At 44.8% G+C, this 20,316-nt stretch overlaps 2 protein-coding genes across 3 annotated transcripts in view; one reads left to right on the top strand and one right to left on the bottom strand.

Annotated features, from left to right (window-relative positions):
- Window positions 1-223: 223 nt before the first annotated feature.
- Window positions 224-19,016, top strand: LYPD1 (LY6/PLAUR domain containing 1). Of its 2 annotated transcripts, XR_012765044.1 has the most exons (4): window positions 224-458; window positions 1,120-1,257; window positions 16,291-18,381; window positions 18,485-19,016. XR_012765044.1 is itself a non-coding variant. In XM_075430734.1 (3 exons), the coding sequence occupies exons 1-3, from the start codon at window positions 407-409 to the stop codon at window positions 16,524-16,526; spliced, it is 426 nt and encodes a 141-aa protein (XP_075286849.1). In that variant the 5' UTR covers window positions 224-406; the 3' UTR covers window positions 16,527-19,016. The 2 variants fall into 2 exon arrangements, 1 of the variants encoding a protein (XP_075286849.1); XM_075430734.1 differs by having other exon boundaries at window positions 16,291-19,016.
- GPR39 (G protein-coupled receptor 39) overlaps window positions 16,877-20,316 on the bottom strand; it is an 83,196-nt gene continuing 79,756 nt past the window's right edge. Inside the window, exon 3 of the mRNA XM_009938719.2 lies at window positions 16,877-17,400. Within this exon, the coding sequence (XP_009937021.2) occupies window positions 16,877-17,400 (524 nt within the window). The remainder of the gene's footprint in view (window positions 17,401-20,316) is intronic.

Genomic DNA, 20,316 nt, shown 5'->3' on the forward strand with positions numbered 1-20,316 from the left:
CCGTCGGGCGGGGGGAGGCGGGACCGGCTGGGCCGTGGGTCTGCTCACCCGCGCAACTTTCCCCGTCCCCGCAGCGCGCCCGGCTGGCGGGGATCCCCGCCCCGCCCCGCTCCGCTCCGCCGGCATCACATGGTGCGGGGGGAGGGAGAGGGGAGCCGCCCCCCCCCCCCAGCTCTCCCGCCTCACGCGGTTCCTTCCAGTCTCGGCGCCCAACTCTGGCGAGGCTGGAGCGCGGCGCGGGGCTGCGCGGGGCGGGGGCCGGGCGGGCTCCGCCGCCTCCTCCCGGGGCTCCTCGCTGCTGCGGGCGGCGGGGGAGCGGCAGAGGAGCGCGGCTTCTCCGCTGCCTCCCTCCTGCTGATGCCCCTCGGCCACCGCACGCCGGCCCGGCGGCCGCGGCTGCGGGAGGATGCGGCTCTTCCTCCTCGCCGCAACTTTCTGGGGATTCTGCCTGGCTCCAGGTAAGGGGGCTCCGCGCCGCTCCCCCGGCGGGCGCCGCCGGCTCCGTCCCCGCGCAGCCCCAGGGAGGCGGGACGGGGGTCCGCGCTGCGGGACGGGGTCCGGGGGGAGCCCGGCGGAGCGCCTCGTTGGGCTGATGAAGGAGGGAGGCGAGGGATGCCCCGCAGCTGTAACTGCGCGTGGCAAAACAGTAATTAAATCGTTTGTAATTAATCAGTAGCTAAAGTAAAGCCGCCGGCGCGGAGAGGAGCCGGAGCGCGTCTGCCAGCCGGTTTGCTCGCTGCGGAGCGCGGGGAGTTTTTCGCCCGCCGGGCGGAGGGCAGCCCCGGTGGCGGTGCGGGTCCCCGGGTGCGGGTGCCGGCGCGGGTGCCGGCGCGTGTCCCGCCGTGGCGGTGCGGTGCGGGTGCGGTGCCGCCTGCTGGCGGGAGCGTGCCCCGCGGCGAGGAGCGGGCTCGGCGGGCAGAGCCTCGGCGGCGGGGCCCCGCAGCGTTTGCCTGGCGCTGCTGCTGCCGGAGCCGTGCTGTGGGCGAGCTGCCGGGGCGCGGGAACAGCAAGACGCCAGGCGGGAAGGAGAAGGGAGATTCCTGGCGCATGTTGGGCTGTTTGTTTTTTTCTTAAATCTCAGCACCGTGATCATTCTGAGCAGAATTCTGTCCCTTCCAGGTTCGGGTTTGCAAATACAGTGCTACCAGTGTGAGGAGTTCCAGCTGAATAATGACTGCTCCGCTCCCGAGTTCATCGTCAATTGTACGGTGAACGTTCAAGACATGTGTCAGAAAGAAGTGATGGAGAAAAGTTTCGGTAAGGATTCAATAACGACGCTTCTGTTTATTTGTGCCGGGTGGCATTTGTTGCGTGTGGCTCCACCCATTCGCAGTCTGCAGCTACAGCTGAGTCTGGCATTCCTGCCGAAAGGCACTAGATTCAATTCCTCATACTTCTGAGGGACTTTGCAACTCAATAAAGTTAATCATTTTCCTTTAAAACTGGTGTAAAAACCGACGGATGCAAGCCGAATGTTGATAAAGCTGTTAATACGCAGTCTTATGGGTCTCAGATTTAGTTTCCCTGCACTGGGAAATTAATAACAACAAGTTAGTTTAATCTCATTACAGTTAATTACATGGGCTTTTTCCCCAAGAGATGGAAGAGCATTAAATTAGTAATTCCCTCCTTTCTTCTATTTACTCTAGCAATTCATATACTCTGAAGGTTCATCTGAAGGGAGGGAAAGCGTAGGCATCTTTGCTTTCGTCCATAAAAGAAAACGTCAAGCAAAAGTGAGAGGGGGATAGAAAGAACATTTGGGGGAGTTTGGGAGGAGAGCAGGGCACAAATGGATATATTTGCCGTACTCATTTCTAAGTCTAAGGGTGCTTTTCCTGCACTGTCATTAATATTAAGTTAGCATATGTGGAGATAAACGTGTTCAGGAGGAAGCTAGCTGTGATTCTGCATCTCGCCTCTATTGTTTTGTGAGCTGTGCTATAAATTGCTGCTTTTTTTTGATTCAGCATCACGGAAGGCATTTGAGACTTAGAGCTGTCTCGGGCTGTAGACCACCACGCTGCCCTGCAGCCATCTGGGCGAGTGGAAGGCTACAGATCTATTAGGGACTGCTGGGCGGGTGGCAAGGCAGCGTGTCTGGGAGCTGGGGTTCCGCAGCGACGTGCCCTGGCTGCAGCCGGCCGTTGAGACGCGAGGCGTTGGGAAGGGCGAGCGAGCAGTGACTGCCCTCCGCACCGGGCGGCAGGCGGACGAGCAGAGGGCAGGTTGGGACTCCGGAGCCCTGAGGTAAGGGCAGGCTGCTCTCTGGGATCGAACAGCTTGCAGCTGAGGGCAGGGCTTCAGGGCGTGGGCTTCGCTGGTCGAAAGGGCTGTCGTGCTGTCAGTATAAACCAAGCTGTGGTCTTGTCCTTTCGCGGGGAGTCCTCCAGTAACCACAGAATCCCTCTCTGCCTAGCGGGTACGTCTGCAGCCTCCGTCCTGAACAGTACATTGGATCTTTGAGTTAGGAAACTATTTGTTAGTATTTTCAAAATGCGTATCAGTCAGCTAGTGCCACTTGTCCTGGTAGTTTCGGATCGTTACATTAGGAATCACAGAAAAATTAAAACAATTATTGTTAACAATCAACAGTAGCTGAACTGCTGGCACTTTTGTTTCTTCCTGCGTAGTGCCATCCGCAGTGACTGTATTTCTGTAAAAGATTTAGAAGCTCTCCAATGTAGAGAGAAAAGCTATGTGTTTAAAGGAAGATTAGTCTCTTTCAAGCTATATATTATTGCAGTATTATATGTCAAGCTTACTTGGAAAAGGTGGTGGGAATGGGAGATGGTCATGGCTTGCAAGGTACTTCCGAAGTCCAGGGGTCTCCAAATGAACGTTTGAAGGCTTTGCGCTCTGCAGACCACAGCTGCTGCAGTACTTGTAATAGGCGAGAATGGGTGCTGTGGCAGTGCGAAGGGCTACCAACATGGCGTAGAGACCTAGACAAGAAAGTCAAGTCTCATGTAATTCTCAGCAGCTGTTTGGTGTTGCTTGTTTGTTGTTTGGGGGTTTCTTAAAGTATCTTCCCTGGTTCCTTCATGTTTTTGTTTCAGTACAGCCTCAGACTGTGTCAGCCCTCCAGACACACATGCGTAATCTTCCCTTTGGGTGAATGTTGGAGAAGTGTTCCCAGCCAAGTAAGCCCCTCGCAGATCACGGTGCCAGCCCCGTGGATCAGAGGGCGCGCGCGTGTGCCCGAGACAGCCGCCCGCCTGCTGCGCCCGCCGGGTGGGAGAGGCCGTCCCGCGCCCCTGCTCCCGCTAGCAGGCGGGACTGCGGCCTGGCAAGTGCCACTGTGGCACCCGGAAAATGCAAGCTGGATTTTAGACATACAGTGATGCATAACTCGTCCTTACTCCCGTGAAGAAATTGGCTTGCAATATAGTAAATAAGGAGCTCTTAAAGGAAACTTCTGGGCGGATTTGTTTTTTCTGTGGAATTTTTTATTTGTCTCTGAGCAGATCCTTGGATTTTCCCTTTAGGAGGTAACTAGCGTGCTGTGCATAGCAGGCACCACTGTTCTATTTTATTTAATTTACTTCTGTAAATGCAGTTCTTACTCATTTTAAGCTTAGGGATTGTAAATTTCAGCTGGTGAATAAATTTAAATGTTTAACCTAACTATTTCAAATTGAGTGAAATTTACATTGCAAGCTTAGTTTCTCTGTTATCCTCAGTCAATTCTAGAGAGGATTGGTTGTAAAACAGAGATGATTCAGTTCTTCATCCTTTATTGTTTTTTTTCCTAATTGATATTTAAATGTGTGTAATATAAATCCCAAGTTTTATTTAATAATTCATTCTGCTTCTACCAGTATATTTCATAACTTGATTATTTTGGTTGTTGCTTATCACTGAAAGCTGAAATGTTTCAAATATTGATTTTAATTTATAATAGACTTGAGTTGGAAGTTTTAACCCAGAATATGAAAGATGTGAATTTGCATTTATTTGACAGCACAATCTCATAATTAGAGTTTTTCCTCTTGACTAGATGCAGTCAAAGGAGTATAATTCAATTTTTATAGACTAACCCATTTTTGTCCTTAATAAAATATAGCTGTGTCAGTGAGCAAAATGTTACAAGTTCTCCTAAGCCTTATTTAAAAGTTAAATGCAATATTATGAGATAAAGTTCATGGTCTGACTCAGTAACCTATTGATGTAGCCGCCCTTCCTTTGCAGCATGCATTAATCTGTGTGTGAGTTCTGCTATCAGGGGGTTGCTGACTTTGTGATGTGCCCAGCCTGTGGCCAGTGACTTTTTCCCTTATGTGTATGTTACTGCGCACCGAGTTGTGCAGTGGCAGCTCTGTGGTTCAGCTTCTTTTCTGTATTAAGCTTGCTATGAACAACGCAGTGGAGATCTCCAACTCTGTGCAGGTTTTTTTTCATTTATGTTGTAAATAGTTCCTTACAGCTGATTGTAGTTAAACCATTCCTCTTCAGTTGCTGTAAAACTAGGGTTAGTACTTCAGATGTCACTGTGTTCTCTCAGAACATTATCTCAATTTCTGGACAACCAATCTTAGGAAGTGCTTTTCAGCTTTAGGTGAGAAATAACAGCAGCACGGGCATGGTCCTAACCCAGAGTTTAAGAAGCAGCTGTTGCTGTGACAGTCTCTGATGCGAGTACCTAAGAATGCAGGTATTAGTCACTGATACTTTGAATTAGATTGGCAGGCACGTTGTCCCAGCCATTCGTAATATCAGGTAGAAATTTGCCCCATTTCACAACTGAAAATGAATTGAGCAGTACGTCAGCAGGTATCTGACTAAGTGATTACGTGGAGCCAGTACAATTCTGCCTCCCCTGCAAGCAGGCACTTTGCCATGGCAGCTGGTATTTCAGTTGCACTTTGTGGGTCTGTCAGTGCACAGAATGGGAGACTTTGTCAAGTACATGACAAGATATTTTTCTCACTTTAAGCCGAGCTGTATTTAAAAATTTTGCTAGAACAAGTTTTATGCAGTTGTGTTAACATTCCATTCCAATGGGAGACACAGGAGGACAGGACAATATTTTGCCTGTGATGCAAAATCTTACAAACTAATTTGTTAATTTAATCTTAAGAAAAAAAAAAAATCAGTCCTTTCGCCCTTTAGAGGGAAGAATGGCGAGCATGGGAAGTGGCACTGAAGACCACACCAAGTAATTTTTGTCTCACAGAAATTAACAGAAGGGATACATTTCTAGTGCATTCTTCAGCTGGATTGGCAGGTGTCTAAAAACTGATCCTTTGTCAAACCTTTCATTTACACAAAGTTCTTACTTATAATAATTCCCCTTGCAGACACTTTGTTGAACTGTACCCGTGGCAGATTCCCCTCTCCCACTTGCCTCTCTCCTTCCCATCTAGGAACTTTTAACTTAGAAATGTCAGTGCTCCTTCGTTTTTAGAATCTATGTAGGAACAAAGAAATCCCACAGTATTTTGGGGTCAGATGAAAAGTCCTGATGATGTGTAGATGAGTAGATAATGTATATATGCTTTTATACGTGTCTCATGAAAAACATACGGACAATGAAGCTTGCCTTTTACTGAAAGCAAGAGCTATCTGAGCGTTAAGGCTGATCTAAAACCTGCTTAAGACAAAATGAAACCTGCAATGTGAATAGATCAGAAAGGAATAAAGCATGAGGGACGAGACAATCAGCCCGCAAAGGCAGCCAGTGTAAATCTCTCAGAACTCGCTGTAAGTAAACCTGCCCATGTGTGTTCTGAACAATGTACCCTGGGCTCTAACGTGGTTGTGAATGTACTTTTACAAAGTTCTGCTTTTGCAAGGAGATAAAAAAAAAAAAGATCCACAGTAGCAAGACTGATATTTTAAAATGTCTGTCTATATAAAACTAAGATTGTTTATGAATTTTTCTTTGCAAGTGAATTGGGAAACAACCTCATTGTTTCTATTAATCTGCAGTAAGAAACTTGTCTTATTTATTTGGTTTACAGTGGTCCTTTTAATGTATTTACGTAGTATATAATCCTGCACTGTAATTAAAGCAGTTGCTGTAATTGTGTGCTTAAAAGTAGCGCATGGGAACATCATGAACAAGATCATCATCTCACTGTTGAACTGTGATTTTATTTATTTATTTATTTAACTGTTCTCCATATTGGTTTCCCAGTCGTTTGTTTTATCAGGCAGGGGAAAGCAGTGTCCAAGATGTGCGATGAGGCGGCCTACGTTAAATTCTTTACCTGTGATTATTACTTTTTGTTTTTGTCTTACTGTGTTGCTGCCATGATTGAGTTGCTTTGTGAATGGCTGTTAAGGGTTACAGAAGCACATACTTCTTTTTTTTTTTTCTTCATGTGTAGCATCCATTAGTACTAATACTAATTGCATACTGGTATCAAGGGGAAATTATACTCTGGTGTACACTTATTGACAAAATGATTAAAACAGCAAACAAAGTTTAATGTCTTCAGAATCGCTGTAGGCATTAAAGTTTTATAGGTAATAGCTGCATCCCCAGTATCCATTTAGAAACAGAAAGAAACATCCATTGAGCTGGCAGTGGATTTGGTTTTTTTTACATTTTTCTTCTACGTTGTCTCTTTTGTCTTTTTTTTGTTATTGTCATATCAACGTAACTCAAAAGATGTTTTGAGATTTTTTTTAATCAAAATATAATATAATAAATCTTTACTGACAATTTAAAAAAAAAAAAAAAAAGGAAAAAAGAAAAACTTGGCATGTGACAGTTGTTACCTGTATCATGGTATCTTGTGCTACCAGGTGCCCAGTGAAATGAAGACACAGTAGCCAATATTGGAAACATGCAGTTCACTTTTGATGCTGAATAAAAGACTTACACTATATGTTGTTAATTGGTATTGTGTGCTGGAAACTTGGAGCTGTGGATATATTACCATCAGAGACGCTTTTGCAGATGCCAAAGCTATTTTCTTACTAGCAAACTCCTTCCAGTCTTTGGGCTGCTCAGACAACTTCCAGCCCCATACGGGATGAACCGAACTCAGGAGGAGTTACAGCATGCAGCAGATTGCTGTTGTGACTGCCTTTAGCTATAGAAAAGCAACAGTGGAGTTAACAGTTCAAGCAGTTTATGACTTGAAAATCATGACAAATATTCAAGTGCAGAAGTGATGAAGGGCTGTGTTATTTTAAGAAAGTTATGGTATCTGGTCCAGTGAATTTCGTTTTTCATAGGGCATGGACAATAGCTTTTTATGTTATTTTATTTCTCAGACTTATGAAAGGTATATAAATGAATTTTGTGAGGATACAGTGCCCACAGCCTGGTGGCTCTTAAACCTCCTTTAAAAGTTTCCTATTGCATTTCACACACAAGTGAGCCTGTGTTTTCCAAAAACTATGTGTGACCCGACCCTATCACTTGTCCCCTACCTCCCAGTGACCTTATCAAAACATTGGCAAGTGTGTTTTAATTAATCCAAACTGGTTTCATTTCCATTTTTCCTTTGTAGTCTGGATATTTTTTTTGAAAACTTGGTATAGCCTATTTTGCCAAATCACCAATGAGTCTTTGAATGTGGAAAAAGTAATACAAAACCCAGGCAAATACTGCTCTGAAGTTGAACAGGCTGTAAAACTGTAAGCATGAAAATAGCTGAAGATGTAAAAGCCGAATGGATTTCAAAGGTACTGGCATGCACGTGTAAACTCGTGAGCCATTCCCCTGAAATTGGTAAGGACATTGATTAGTCAGATGCAACAAGACTGTTCACGTGTAAAATTAGTTATGGGACTTGTTACGAGAGTACAGCACTGTACCATTTGTAAAGGCCTGGGGACTGTGGCTTCCCAGTTCACTTCAGCAGGTAAGGATTGTCAAGACAAATGCTCGTACAGGATTCTGAAAATTAAGTCCAAGTTCACCTCTCTTGCTAGAAGATCCAGTGTTTTTTAGGTCTTGATATCCAAGGTCATTTAGATCTTGATACCTTTGTATCGGGCAAGCAGAGATGATGGAAGGCTGTGAGCTAGCTTTGTTTGAAAGAGTGCATGTTTTAGTGCCTGACTGTAAGTCCACATTAGTGAGCAGAGAAATTAATAAGGACAGTAGAAAACAAAAGAATTAGATATGCAGGTAGAAGCTGAGCTTCTGGTTTGTAGCCTCCTGTGGCTTTAAAAAAATTTAATAATACCACCATTAGCAGCTGTGCTTAACTTTCTCAGCCTATGAATTTTTAAGCAAGTTTAAGCAAGTTTAATGCCTTGCTTCTGCTTTGTGGTGGCTGCAGCAGTGACAAAGACTACTTTGTGCTGTTATTTACATTATCGACAATGCAGGTTTGAGTCATCTTTCCAGTACCAGAATTAGAAGGCGTTAGAAAGCGATACCATGGTAATCCAGACCCTTGTCCTCTGTCGGTCAACAATTGTCCAGTTTTCTTCTGAGATGATTTAATTTCTGGAAGATGGCATGTCAGTTAGGGTCAGAAGGAGAGTGAGGAGGCCAGTCTTTTGTGGTCAAAAGCCTCCTATTAGTTTCTGCAAAAAAGTGCAACTTCTGTGAAGTGCCAAATATATGGAGGAGTTGTGATCATATTGAGTAAGTTTTCATAGAAAATTATGATGAAAATATGCATATTTAACTAGGTAGGATTTGGGGGCGAGTATTTTGGTTTTGTGGGTTTGTTTTGGTGGTGTGGGGTTTTTTTTGTTGTTTTGTTTTTTTTTTACAGAACTGTATACCCTGTAAGAGCCTAATAGCATGAATATGCTTTTATCTTGTCTACTGAATGCATCAAAGGGGGTGGATCCAGATGAAATAGCTGCACTCCTAAAACATAGGATTAAAAAGCAGGAAGTGTGTGACGTAGCTTTGCAGCAGATTTCAGGTCACTTAATTTCAGTGCCTCTGTTTTTTAATCTAGAAAACACTGATCATGGTTGCTTACAGTATTTAATTAGCTGTTTATAAGGCAATTAGTAAATTTCATAATAAAATTTCTGGCAAGGTGCAAATTATTTAAACCACTCATGAGCTCCAGAGAGAAAGTTGCAAAGATGAGGATAGGAAGAGTTAGTGTAAAATGAAACACAAGAGGACATGGTTGGATATGGTTATACTTGACACTGGCTTAAACTGTTTTTTAAACAGTGTGTTTACAATCATAAATGAAAGGCTTTGTGTTGGGGAAGCTTAATTCATAGCTTAAACCAATAAAAACATGATCTGACTAGGACCATGACTGTTTGGGGAAGCACAATGTCAGAAGAATGATTGCTTTTCAACATTCAGTCACCACCTAAGATATTTATGACCTTATTAGATAAAATATTTGTAATCACTTTCTCTAGAAAACAGAGCAAATCACAATAGGACCTTTTGCAGTCTGTCGCTGGATGATGTACATGAACAGGTACTGGCTCAGGAATAGACAACTACCATAGCAAAACCACCAAAGGCATAAAACCTAATATGGAAACTAAGAAACATAATTTAGAAGCCTATTTGTGTGTAGTCTGAACTCAGTTTTGAACATTAAAAAATCCAGAGATGGTCACGTGTATTTTATGTACCTCAGAAAGAGGCATTAAATGTTTACATGTTGTTCTTGCACTAGTATAAGTTCTCATTTTGGATTTCAGCAGACATCACAAAAAAAATCTTTGATAACTCCTACTGGGTACTGAATGTCACTCAAGTGGAGGGTAAGCAAGTGACAGTTTAGGGCAAGAAATAAAGACTTAAATACATAATGGAAATCGCAAAGCAAGCATGGGTAGGCAGACAAGACATCAAATCAAAGCACAAAAAGGAAAACTTGCAGATTGACCAGGACCAGAAAATTGAAAGTTTCAGTGAAATAGGGTAATTGGAATTACTCAGGATACTAAAAAAGGGGGGGAGTGTCAGTTTGCACACATGGTCCTTGGGCTTGTCGTTATGATCAGCAATGTTAAGAGAACACCCAAAACAAATCACATCCAAATCATGAAAGCATGCTAAGGCTAGAGCTGGGGCACCTGTTTGGGACTTCTCATAGGTTGTGTCTGCCACAGCAGGAATTGTCCGCTGGTAGCTAGTTTTCTGGTTTTTGATTGAAGGAGATGGGCAAGATTAAGCACCACATCTGAAAGAGTTGAGTGGAGAAATTCTGCCAAAGTCATAATGGCGCACCTCAAAACTTGTCTTGATCTGCCTGCTAACTTTGAGTTACTTATCTTACGATACAAAACTTTTCTGCATGCTTGAAGCTATGGCCTTGTATACGCCTCCAGCTCTTGGTCCACTCTCGAAAAGGGGGGTTTGTGACTGCTTGAGGACGCCTTGTTCCTGGCATAGACTGCTCTCTAATGCTCCACAAGATTTGATGCAGCAGGCATGCCCAGAGTGCGTGCAGACGATTTTGCTAAAGCAGTATTTGTGGAATGAGTTGCAGAAGACAAATCTGACTTCACGCATGCCTGCGAACTCAGATATGTTACTGAACAGTGCTGCAAAAGTTTTCTTTAAAAATGAGGAGTGTCAGTCATAGCCCATGAGACAGAGCATTTGGATTGGAAAAGTTAGCACTGGGCGAAGCAGCATCATCTGCTTGGTGGGAGTCAAACTTACGGCTAAGAGTTTTGTGGCCATGAGGCCACGGACTGTTCTGGGGTGAAACAGAGGGCTGGAATTTCCTGCTGAGGTGTGCCATTGCTGAAAGCAGTTTCAGAGTAGTTGGGCCACAGAGTGGGAAGGGGACTGTCTTTTTTGGAAATTAGGTCACCGATCTCGGAGGTGGTACCCTAGTTGCCTCGTTTGGCTTCAGAGACTCCGTATGTATTCTGCTGAAGGACAGTCTTGAGAGTACAGGTGCAAGGTAAAGTTACACACGGCTAGGATTATGGTTGGCTCTGAAGATGAAGAGTCATGCTTGCACTTGCTCTTTTCTGTCTGTACCTGCTATAACAGAAGAATCGGAGGTGCCTAATAAGATCCTTTTAAAGCAGTAAGAGAAAAAGCTTGGATCTTCTGGTGCCTTCTGCATACACACAGTGTAAGAAGCAGGTGTGTGTGATGTCACCTTTTTTTGGTTGTCCTAGTAACAAGTTAAGCTGTTATTCAAGAGAACATATACTTGGCTCTGCAGACAAGGTAGGTGGAAGAGCTGTCACTTTGGGATTTGAATAAATTGTAGCATGAATTTTTTGTTGCCATCAAGATTGAATGCATCTGCATGTGGCCAAAACGGAGTGCCAGGGTGTGGATGCGCAGGCCTCGACTGCAGCTAAGCAGGGGGGTTGAGATTGGTAGTTGTGGGGGTCATGTGTATAGAATGGATCTAGGTGAGAAAACCAGTATGACAAGCAGGAACTATAGCAAAGCCTGGAGATTTACACCATCACTTCATTGCAGGGAATAAGGCAGAAGTCCTGCAGAAATAGTGGTTTGGTCCTTGACACAATCATAGAATCATAGAATGCTTTGGGTTGGAAGGGACCTTTAGAGGTCGTCTAGTCCAAGCCCCCTGCAATGAGCAAGGACATCTTCAGCTAGACCAGGTTGCTCAGAGCCCCGTTCAACCTGGCCTTGAATGTTTCTGGGGATGGGGCCTCCACTGCCTCTCTGGGCAACCTGTGCCAGTGTTTCAACACTCTCATTGTAAAAAATTTCTTCCTTATAGCCAGTCTAAATCTACCCTCCCTTAGTTTAAAGCCATTACTCCTTGTGCTATCGCAACAAGCCCTGCTGAAAATATTTTCCCCATCTTTCCTATAGGCCCCTTCAGGTACTGGAAGGCTGCTCTAAGGTCTCCCCGCAGCCTTCTCTTCTCCAGGCTGAACAGCCCCAACTCTCTCAGCCTTTCCTCACACCAGAGGGGTTCCAGCCCTCGGATGATTTTTGTGGCCTCCTCTGGCCCCGCTCCAACAGGTCCATGTCTGCCCTGTGCTGAGGGCTCCAGAGCTGGATGCAGGAATCCAGGTGGGGTCTCACCAGAGCGGGGCAGAGGGGCTGAATCCCCTCCCTCAACCTGCTGCCCACGCTGCTGGGGATGCAGCCCAGGATATGGTTGGTTTGCTGGGCTACGAGTGTACATTGTTGGTTCCTGTCCAGCTTTTCATTCCCCAGTATCCCCAAGTCCTTCTCTGCAGGGCTGCTCTCCATCCCTTCATCCCCCAGCCTGTACTGATACGGGGAGTTGCCCTGACCCAGGTGCAGGACCCTGCCCTTGGCCTTGTTGAACCTCATGAGGTTCACACAGGCCCGCTTCTCAGGCTTGTCCAGGTCTCTCTGAATGTACAACCATGTGTGGGGCAGAAAGAGGTGTAACAATGGGCAAGTTGCTCAGTCTAGAAGTAAATTTTCAATGCCCAATTTAAGGCCAAAGTGTTTTTGTTTTTTTTTTTTAAAAAAGGAGAGGTGTGCAATACTTCTGTGTTATGACACTGATGTTCTAGCCTTGTGTACTTCCCTCTCTTCTTACAAATACTTGTACTTCAAGTACCTCCTCAGCCAACCCCACAAACCTTGAAGCCAAAATGAAGGAAAATCAGTTGGTCAGTAGTAGGTACCTCCTAGTTAAACAACATTGTAGTATCTACACATACTGCTGTCAGGAGGCTGCTGAATCTGTGAAAAAGGATGAATTATTCGGTAGTCATCCATTAAGAGACTGGACAGTAAATATACTAGTTGTCTATTAGTAAATATACTAATTGAGCACTAGTGTAAACTGTTGAGGGTAGGTAGCTGGGCATGGCCCCATCGCAGTAAAAGCAGAGTGTAAAACACGTAGTCTCCTTGCGTAGCTAGCAACTCAGAGCAATCTGAGGTAGAAGAAAAGCTCCCAGATAGTTTTGCAATTATATTTCTAGGTGATGTGTTAATGAATGTATCAAGCTGATTGCTCAAGCAAGAATATCCGGTAATTAGCAGTTATGTCTGTGGTACGAGTCTTACGAGGTGGATAACCACTGTGCAGAACTGTCTGCAGTTCAGCCTGCTGGTGGCGAATGATTCGGGAAGATCGCAGAAACAGTTTCAGACCTGGCTCAACAGTACCATAAACCACTGCAAGAGAGGAGTCTGAGGAAAGACATCCTTGAGATAGAAAAGCGATTAATCTCTAGAGGTAACCCAGAGCGGATGCTGGTGTCCCGTCTGAACTCGGGGGTGAGCTGCAGTAACTGGGTCCATTAACCCCTTTGCTGGAGCCAGCAGTGTCCTTGGCATCAAACCACGGAAGTCAGTTGTACTGATTTATTTCCTACCACAATTAAACTGGAGTTACTGTATGATAGGAAGAAGGCTTAGGAGTATTTTTCCTAGCTTTCTGTAATTCATACTCTTTAAAATGTCACTGCGTTTTCACACTCATGGTAAAAAAAAATGCGGTCACGGCTGCAGTGTTGTAGAAGTGTCACTCCTGTAGTACTGACATTCTCGCTTTTTTCCGTCAGTCTTCTATGCCTGTTCTCATTGTATCTTGCTCTAAGGATACTGCAGAATTAGAGAAAAAGCACAGCCTTCCTGTGCTGATCAAGTTTCGTTCACACCTGATGAGGCACAGTTAGTGTGTGAGAGCAGCTGATTTGTGAGCTCAAAAGAATCTGTCGGCATTTAAAGAAAAAAACCTTGGATGTGAAGGGCACGCCTTTAGCCAAGTAGCTATTGAAAACCTGATAAAAGTGCTGACTTCAATTGTGTAAAGAATCTTGTTACAGTTCAGATTACTGGAGCTGGGAATGGGAATAAACAATAATTTGGGAGCAGGATTTCCTCTTGTAAGACATATTTACAGAAAAGCCACAGGAGAAGCGTTACAATGGGATTTTACTGCTAGTTAGATTATTCTCTCTATTTAGGCATGAACATGGTCCATCTGCGCTTGAAACTTTGAGTTATAAAATTTCGGTCTGTGCAGGAATACTGTGTTTCGACTTCAGAAGGAGCTCAGGATTATTCTGTGGAATTTATCATGAGGAACAGGGCTGTTGTAAACACATAGAGTTAAGCTGCAGGACTCCTAGAGCTGCCTGGTGCAAACCATGCCTTAGAGGGCATTAGCTAATTGTTCACAGCACTGAGCAATTCTAGTCTCCTAGTCCATGGAAAAATTGCAAAATATGTGATATTTCAGGGACATACACTAGTAAATCACTTACTAGTTCAAATTGTGATCAGGGCTGTGCAGGAATCCTGTGAAAAGGAAATGGCAGGAAGAGAACTGATCTGTAAAACAGCAGGAATAGGAAAGCTGCCAATGTCAAAAGATCTTGAGAGGCTTGGTCTTTGAGGAGGAAGTCAAGATTCACTGCTGTTCCTAGGGAAGACTGAGGAACGGCTGAGTTTGGTGGATGGCTGTAGCTGCAGGGAAGAAAACTGTGATGAGGGGATGCGGGATTAGAGACGGGAGAAGAATCACTGTGCTTTGCTCCATGGAATACAGGATTCCTTTCTCAAGAGGGAAGTGGAAGGAAAAGAGTTAATTGTAGCCACAGGAAGAGTCACATCTGCCTCGGCTCCTGGAATACTGACTGCAGGAGGAACATGGACAAAGCACCAGGTCTTTGTGGGAGACATCAGCTGAGATTTCAGTTTTGTAAAAGCTGATCAGCTGCAGCACAGCTGAGGCTCCTTGACAGCAGTGGTTTGTCAACAGAGACAGAGCTCCCTGCTTTTTGCAAACTATCGTAATAAAGATTGTGCCTCTTGATCTGTGTGCCTTTGCTGTTACGGCTGGAACAGCCTGTAGCTCCTCTTCCTTCTTGAGGAAAGGCTCTGCCTGCTGTGTTGATTGATTGAAGCTCACTGGAGACGGAGGAAGATTTAACACTGACTTGAGGGCTTCTCTTCATAAGTTTAACTAGACAGATAGCCTTAAAACACATCTCAGAGTTCAGATTGGCAGAGGCAGAACACGAAACAGGGAAACACCTGCATTGTTGGGATGGCAGCAGTGTTGTGACAGTATAAAAGAATTGCTTTAATTGAAATTCTCCGAAGACAGGAAATCCTTCTTTCTAAGCAGAACCCAAACAAACAGTGTTTTGCTGCTGCACACAGCACTGAGTAACGCTGTGGCAGTCGCTGCTGCAGAGCTGTCTGCCAGGCTGTGTAGGTGCTGTGGTGCTGATTTCCCAAGTCCCCAGGGACTGACCAAGTGTCTGCAGGGACTGAAAGCTCAGTACCTGCAGGTCATATTCCTGCTTCACTCCCTCCAAAAAAAGTCTCAGTCGCTGTGTATTTAAAAACATTCTGGGACTGTGCTACAGGTTGCAGAGGCACCGCTCTCCAAGGGACTCCTGCTCCCATGCCCTTCAGAAGAAAACAAACTGGAGAATCCCATATTCAAAAGGAATAATGATTTTATTATTCATAGAAATATTTACTTCTTTTTGTAACCGCCAAGCAATATGAGCAAAACTCCATTATCTATTTTTGTGTTATGTCTATGTTTTTCCAACACATAATTTCTACTGTATCACTTGCAGGAAAATTTGAGAGTAATGAGAGGTAGAACTGCCACTACCATTTTCCACTGTGATGGGGGAAAGTGCAGCTATGTGTTTTAAAGCCTTTATAAACTGTTTTAAAGTAACAGCTATGTGCATCAGAATGTACTTTTTTCAGGTAAAAAAAATTTGAGAAATTATAAACTTAATTAAAATTAGATTAAATTAAACTACATTAAAAGGGAAGACTTTCAACTCAGAAAAACCATTTCTGTACAAATGGAAATTTTTGTTGTTGAGGGTATTAAGCTTCAAAGACAGCAAGAACTGAGATTACCTGGAGAAGTACTTCTAGTTTTTCTTCAAAAAAATAAAAAGGGGAGGAGAGGAGATGAAAGTTTTGCTGATAGTCGTTCTCCTTTTGCTCTTGGTTACTTGTCTTTGTGTGGCAAATGAACAAGAAAAGGAAAAAAAATGCTCAAAAGACAAATTAACAGCATAGAAACCTAATTACTTACACATCGTAAATAACTCGGACACGTTCAGCAACAGAAACAAAAGTCGTTTTCAAACTAACTGCATTTCAGTTATAGCTATTCAAACAGCTTCTTCCAAAAGATGAAGAATTCTGGTTATAAAATGCATCATTTGCTCTACATTATATAAACCGAGTTTGTAATGTTTTTGGTTCCAGCCGGAATCAAAGAAAAACCCAAACCAGAGTGGCTGATCCTCCTGCAGTGCAGAGCTGTAGCCGTGTCACAGCTGAGGTGCCTGGCGTCATCGCCAGCATCGCTTTGCAGATGTAAACGGGTTTTGAAACAGTTTTCACGCGTGAATCTTGTTGTAAAGCAACACCGTGTTCGTACCCAGCTGAGTAACCTTTGCTCTGTGTCGCAGGGATCATGTACCGCAAATCCTGCGCGTCTTCAGCAGCGTGTCTGATCGCCTCTGCTGGGTACCAGTCCTTTTGCTCTCCAGGGAAGGTGAACTCTGTCTGTATCAGCTGCTGCAACACCCCCCTCTGCAACGGGCCCCGGCCGAAGAAGAGAGGGAACGCTGGCGTGGTGCCGAGGGCAGACCTGATAACCACCGTTCTGCTCCTGAAAGTGGCTCTTTTGGTTTTGTTTTGCTAAACTTCAAGAAGTTTTTTGCCCTGACACAGTTTGTTCTGTCTCCTCCTTTCTTCAAAGACACTGCGATTATTTTCTGTTTGTTTCCAAATCCCTGTCAACAGCGAGGGAAGTTCAGTGGCTGTGGGAAGAGAGGGGCTGATATTTTTGGCAGCTAATGAATTCAGTTAGCAGATTGAATTTCCAGTGTGCACTTAAAAATCCCAGCAGCAGGATACAGAACTCCTGCTCTTTTTGCATAATTGGAAACAAACCCATCTGTGTTATTCCTTTCAAGATGTAGTCAATTCCTCAGTCATTTTAATTTCCATGTTTTTAAGTTCGTTGCTAATTATTAACTTTGCCTTATGAAGTCATACTTGATGTTCACAAAGGCCGTTCTGTGTGTCTGGACCGGGCTCTGAGCTGGTCTCTAGTGGCACCACTTCCAAGCTGGGCTCCGGCGGTTCAAGACCTGGTTTCTGTGGACTGCAGTCAGGCTTGGTCTCATTCTGGAAAGTACTTAGGAAAACTTTTTTACTGCTCCTTGCAGAAGAACCGCGCCTAGACGAAATGAAGAGCAGCGGGCGTAGGGACCGGCTGCTCCTTGCTCTGGAGCTCTGGTTGGCTCTGAGAAACTTCTCCTTGTTGGCATGCTGTATGGTCAGGCGGCAGCGGAGGACCTGCAGGAACACGCTGCGGAACTGCTGAGAAGAGACGTTGTACAGGAGGGGGTTCACCACCGAGCTGAGGTAGAAGAAGGTGTCGGCAATGGGAAGAAGAGTGATGTACGCTCTGAAGTAGGGGACAGTCCACTCCTGCTTTGGTTTGGCAGCAGCCATGATCCTTCTCACCTGGTTTGGCATCCAGCAGATCGCCAGAGTTGCAACAATCAGTCCTGCGAACAGAGAGAGCGAGAAAGAAGTGTGAATACATGGGGGAAAAAACATGAAATACTTAGTACCAGTTCTGCACTTACTTGTTAGGAAATAGTACCAATTTTTCAGTGTTTTGCTTGACAGCTTTTTCTGCCAGTAGCATTTTTTTTTGTTTCTTGTTTTTAATAACTGTTACAAGGTCATTGCAGCACATGCTCTGACAGAAGACTGCGCAGCGCTTGGATGGTGTTTCTTTGTATCTATGGTCATCTATTCGTTCTCAAAGTGTTCTTTCCTTGGTATCTGTATCTTTGGAAAGGATGCATTTTTATTTTGGTTTGTGTTCCTGCGCTTCTTATGTCTTTCCCTTTACTTTGAAAAACAAACAAAATAAATAGAACCTATAGCCATATTAGATCAGGCAATACCCAGAAGAGATCAGATCGTTGTTTGTACTTCACAAAAAAAAAAAAAAATTGTATGTGTAATAATATATTTCATGTTATTTTTGGTAACTTTCCTCTTACAGAAGATATTTTTAAGTAAAATATGTATGAATCTTTTTATGGTAATTAAGATATGTTGGACTTTCTTAAAAATCAAATTCCAGTGGAATTAAATTATGAATGTAAATGAGAAAAACCCAAGCCTAGTCATGACAGTGTAAGCAGTTTCAGATTATAAATTATGCTTTAAAACGTGGTATCTGACATTTTGTATTTATATGTAAATATAAATACATGTTGCTGCATCACTAATGGCATTAAAAAGGGGGTGACCTAAGCGTTGGATGTCTGAAGACTCTGCCTCTGGACCGGTGTTCAGTAGGGTCGCAGCGGCGATGCCGAGCGGCAGCCCCGGAGGAGCGCCCGGGTGAAGGCGAGCAGGCTGTGCCCGGGGCAGGAGGCAGGGCGGGGGAAAGGCACCCCAGTCCTCGCCGGCATCCACTGCTGCTGGGGCACCGAGCGCTGCAAGTCCTGACGCCGTGCGTGAGACACCAGGTACAGAGCGTAATGCCTCTCGGCGCTCCCCCCAGCAGGCTCTGCCTCTGGCACACCGTGCAGCCGCCAGTTTGCTGTTTCCACTGTGGTTTTCTCTCTGCAGGAAACGTGCCTTACATGAACGCTTGGAGGGAGCAGAAGCCGCAGGCTGCAGAGGCACAACAGAGCAGAGAGTGTCCTGGTGGTGCGCAGCCTTCCCTTCCAGTAGACTCTTGTCGTGTTATCGTTAATCCCCCCCAGCGTCCAGCCCCCTTGCTCAGCAAAAGCATGGGAGCGTTTTAGTCCTCACCTGGCTGGAGTAAGTCAGATTGCCCCCATGGAACAGATAACCATAGGGACACAGTTCTGAAAGGGTGCACGCTGAGTTTTCAAGGTAGGAAAGTGATACTTCACTGGTGGGGAGACACAAATGTAACGGGGCAGGAGGGCGGGAAAGAGAAGAAAGACTTTTCATAACTTTGAAACTGCCAGGACTTGACGGGGTATGTCCAAGTTCTCCCCCCCCAAGAAAAGGAAAGGTATGAAATGTCTTTTTTTTTAAAAAAAAGTTAATTTCTTAATGAAAGCTACAATTACTTTAACAAATTTGTTATCTCACTGAATGAGATACCGAATAAAAGTTGTCTTTTTGATTATTTGCTTCTGTAATCACTCAATATCACAGTAATTTTGGTAGGATGGAGAAGTAGCATATCTTAAAGCACTGTACTAAGAGCCCTGGAAGGCTGTTCGTAGTAGGCGGGTGATAAATGTGGTGACCTTTGCCGTTTGCTGTTCTTTAACCGCCACAGCTCTCCTCAGCCCCAGCCCCTTCATCCTCATTCCCATCCCTACATGATCCCATGCCCCTTTGCTTGGCTGCCCTGCTCTTCCCCTGCCGCCTTGCCTCATATTTTAGAACTGTTGTGTCTCTGTTGTAAGCTGATCTGAACTCAGTATTAGTCCTGCAAATTTTCTAGCCCTGAGGGCTTTCTCTGCTGCCAGCATCACAAATCCAGGGACAGCGGTCCTGGCGCGGACCAGCAGGAAGGAAGGACCCTGAGCAGTGACTTGTGGCAGGCCGTGCGAAAAGGCAGCAAAGGGATGCTGGTTCTCCGTTGCGGCTTTTTCTCCTCTGCAACTTAAATGCAAACCCACAAACCTGGGTCTGCAGATGATCTCTTTCAGGGGAAGAGAAAGTAAGCTCCATAGTGTCGTTTTTTGTTTGTAGTTAGAAACAGGATACTTCATCATGCTGATTAATAGTTTCCTAAATGATGAATGCTGCTGTGAAAAACTGAGCAAACAATGCGTGCATTCCGTTTTAAAGCTCAAATGCAGTGCTCAGAGAGGTCTGATTTTTCACTCCTATCTGAATTCTTTGCCATTGACCTTTTGTTTTAGTTCAAACTGCCAAATGCTCAAGATTCCCCCTTACGTTCTTCAGACACTTCTGTTCTGGGGAGCTGAGTATTTGGTTGTGTGTACAGCAAGGGGCAAGTGAGCTGCCTGTGCCCTCGCGCAGTGCGGTGAGGTTTGGCTTTTGGGGGGTGGGAGGAGATGACGGTAAAACTTGGTTGTTTCCCAGGGATGAGTAATTATTTGTTCATTTTTAAACTTGGAAAAAATGCTTGTTGATTCAAAGGAGATGCACCATGTAAATAAACGTGCTGACAAATTCCTACTCATTTTTCCAACTGTCACACTTGACGTGCAGGTACGAAGCAAACGGCAGTGCACCAGGAGAAAAGCGTTGTGCTCAGACCTTCGCGTGTGGAATGTTCCGACTGAGCCACTGCTGCCGTCAGTTTGAACTTGCACCGGGGCTGCAGAGTTTGCGTTGTGCTGCAGTGTGCAGAAGGAGCTTAAACAACATTGTGTCAGCTCGAATGTAAACCAAAGTGCATCTTACACCAGTACTGATGCATTTCTCCCTTGAGCTTGCTGCCTGCTAGG

The sequence above is a fragment of the Opisthocomus hoazin genome, chromosome 9, assembly GCF_030867145.1.
Source record: "Opisthocomus hoazin isolate bOpiHoa1 chromosome 9, bOpiHoa1.hap1, whole genome shotgun sequence".
Classification (NCBI taxonomy): Eukaryota; Metazoa; Chordata; class Aves; order Opisthocomiformes; family Opisthocomidae; genus Opisthocomus; species Opisthocomus hoazin.

What these genes read in the sequence shown, in the direction of transcription:
- LYPD1 (XM_075430734.1), top strand. Translation starts at nt 407, where the DNA reads ATGCGGCTCTTCCTCCTCGCCGCAACTTTCTGGGGATTCTGCCTGGCT. An exon ending in GGGATTCTGCCTGGCTCCAG is followed by an intron (nt 459 to 1,119) that starts GTAAGGGGGCTC and finishes TGTCCCTTCCAG; the next exon opens with GTTCGGGTTTGCAAATACAG. An exon ending in AGTGATGGAGAAAAGTTTCG is followed by an intron (nt 1,258 to 16,290) that starts GTAAGGATTCAA and finishes TCTGTGTCGCAG; the next exon opens with GGATCATGTACCGCAAATCC.